General features: G+C 38.7%; 1 protein-coding gene across 1 annotated transcript; it reads right to left on the reverse strand.

Annotated features, from left to right (window-relative positions):
- Positions 1-843: 843 nt before the first annotated feature.
- Positions 844-2,392, reverse strand: LOC129313638 (transcription factor MYB102-like). Its single transcript, XM_054956910.1, has 3 exons — positions 2,140-2,392; positions 1,900-2,029; positions 844-1,797 (listed from the first exon to the last, which is right to left on the reverse strand). The coding sequence occupies exons 1-3, from the start codon at positions 2,270-2,272 to the stop codon at positions 1,089-1,091; spliced, it is 972 nt and encodes a 323-aa protein (XP_054812885.1). The 5' UTR covers positions 2,273-2,392; the 3' UTR covers positions 844-1,088.
- Positions 2,393-2,605: the final 213 nt, after the last annotated feature.

A 2,605-nucleotide genomic window follows, 5' to 3' on the forward strand; every position in this document is an offset into this window, starting at 1 on the left:
TAAATTTATTTCTATTAAATATATATACTTTGATAATATATTTTCTCTCTTTAATATGATAGAAAGAAAAAATTGTGCTGAAATTTTAATAAATCATTTATAAATAGAACAAAAAAAATCTTCCCTCTTAGCTTTATGAATAGGATTAAAAGAAATACGGCATTAACATTAATATTGTGGGGTCTGAAAATGGAGGAAGTCAGTAGTGAAGTTTGTGCATGGAAAGTCGCAGCTCATTGAAGAGATAGCACTGTATTAAATCACGCTTATTGATAAGCGCTCTCAATAATTTGCCTAACATCAATTATTGAACGAAACCGCAAGGGGACACAGACCCATCTATTCTTTCGCCTTTTTACTAAAGAGCTTTAATTTGAACTTGAACCATTGACATTTTAGCACGTGATACATTTTTGCAGTACCCTTAAAAAAAAAAAAAAAGAAAAAAAAGGCCTCCCCTTACGCTTACAACGTTCCTGCCGCTTGTAAATTGTAATTTGGATAAGCAGTACTACAGATTACAGTTTTAAAGCCTCCTCAAGATCTACAAGATTACAGTTTGTACTTTGTACTATCAAGGACAATCTATACGGACTATGGAGTAGACAAAATTACCACGGAGCATGTGAAACCGGAAATATTCGAGAGTGACGACTGGCTGTTTAAGTCCATATGATTCAATTTGAAATCAATTTTATGTCTTGATTATTTTAATTAAAGCGCTCTCCCTCTCTTTATATGTCTATACACACACGCACATGACCGGTTCAATAATTATTGAATTATTCTATTATATTTTTAGTTTAAATTGGATGACAATAAGTAAAATAACTTCCAATATACTTGTAAGCTAATAATACTTCCCTGTTTCATTAATATAAGTCCCAGGTATATGAATCCGAGAAAAAGGAGGAAAGAAGATTGAATCCATACGAAGTACCCAAAAAAATCCTGCTATCAACAAATATCGACAACTGGACAAAGAAATTAACAGCAACATTATTACCAAATCCTGTATAGTTCAAAAAACATAAAACAAAATATTAATTGCAGAGAGCAACCCACTACCAGATTACAAACAAATATATTTACAGCAAGCCACTAAGATCTAAATTCTCTGGAATTTCGAACTTGAACAAGTCGCTGCAATAGCTATCTCTCTCCTCTTCCCCGCTGCTATTATTCACAAGCGTCGATGATGAATTCAATGGGGTTGTACTCGATGACGGCGTCGACAAAACAGAGTCATAGCCCAGGTTTTGCAGGAAAGTTGGATCTTCCAGAAATCCAACTTGATTTTGTCGCGACAGATCAAAGTTACCGGCCATACTGGATTGAACATGGGAATCTGAAAATCCCATGTTCGTCAAATCCCCCGAGAATCCTTCCACGTTGTTAGTTTCCATTAGCATCTGAAACTGACTACCGAACTGTGCTAGTGAGGGATCGATTTGGGTTTGTGCCTGAACTTGAGAATTCCCAGGTTGAATTATTTGTTGTAGATTCTGCGAAACCAGTTCCGGGTTCTTGTTCTTCATCGAAAACAGAGTGGTGGCCATCTTTAACAGTTCCGGGTCCATGAAGGCCTGAGCTCCCAACAGGCCCTGCAGATTCAAAAGCGACGTGTTCCCCAACAAGGACCCGAGAATGGAGGATATGTCGAGAAGATCAAGTCGCGGGGCGTGAGTAACAGGGTCGATTCCCATCCGAAGAAGCCTCTTTCGTATGTGGGTGTTCCAGTAGTTCTTTATTTCATTGTCGGTTCTTCCAGGCAATCTAGCTGCTATCGCCGACCATCTGATAATCAAACACATGCAGAATCTCATTAATTAGACTGATAATATAAACTTACTAAATTTGGGAAAACTCCGTGAAGAAGATCAGGTTAAAGGAACGTACTTGTTTCCCATGATGCTATGGAGCTGAATAATGATCTCCTCTTCTTCGAAGGAGAACCTTCCTCTCTTGATGTCGGGCCTCAGGTAATTAGTCCATCGAAGTCTGCAACTCTTGCCACATCTTTCAAGACCTGTAAACAGTAAATTAGGCGATGCTTGGATATGATTAAAGAGCGGAAAACCAGAACAGAACAGATCAAGAAGAATAAGAAGAAGATGTTAATGACTCATTAATATATACCAGCATTCTTGGGGAGGATGCGCCAATTGCCAGGGCCATGAGCTTGAATGTAAGTGATGAGCTTGGCGTCTTCTTCAGGAGTCCAGGGACCTTTCTTGAGACCATTTTTGTCGCAGCAAGGTGCTCTTCCCATTATGGATCTGGAAACAGAAACAGAGATGTAAAGTGGCTATGTTGCGTGTGTCTGAGCGAAGGCCGAAATGAGGATCAGATTGAGAGGGAAAAGTGAAGTTTTGTTTTGGTCATAATGGAATGACCATCTCTGCGTCTGGTTTTATAAGGAGTTCGATCCGTGTTTTGAAGTCAAAGGATTTGGCGCCGGCCTTTTGCCACCTGCCTTGCTCACATTCGTATGCTATTTTTGTACACGTCCCCGCAAGTATATTAATGCACATCAATGTATATATCTACAAAAATTAGTGTTAGAGTTTGCAATGTTCATCGTGAATATCATGAGACACATACA

The sequence above is a fragment of the Prosopis cineraria genome, unplaced genomic scaffold (genome assembly GCF_029017545.1).
Source record: "Prosopis cineraria cultivar Desert tree isolate PC_DT_omini unplaced genomic scaffold, ASM2901754v1 PC6, whole genome shotgun sequence".
Classification (NCBI taxonomy): domain Eukaryota; kingdom Viridiplantae; phylum Streptophyta; class Magnoliopsida; order Fabales; family Fabaceae; genus Prosopis; species Prosopis cineraria.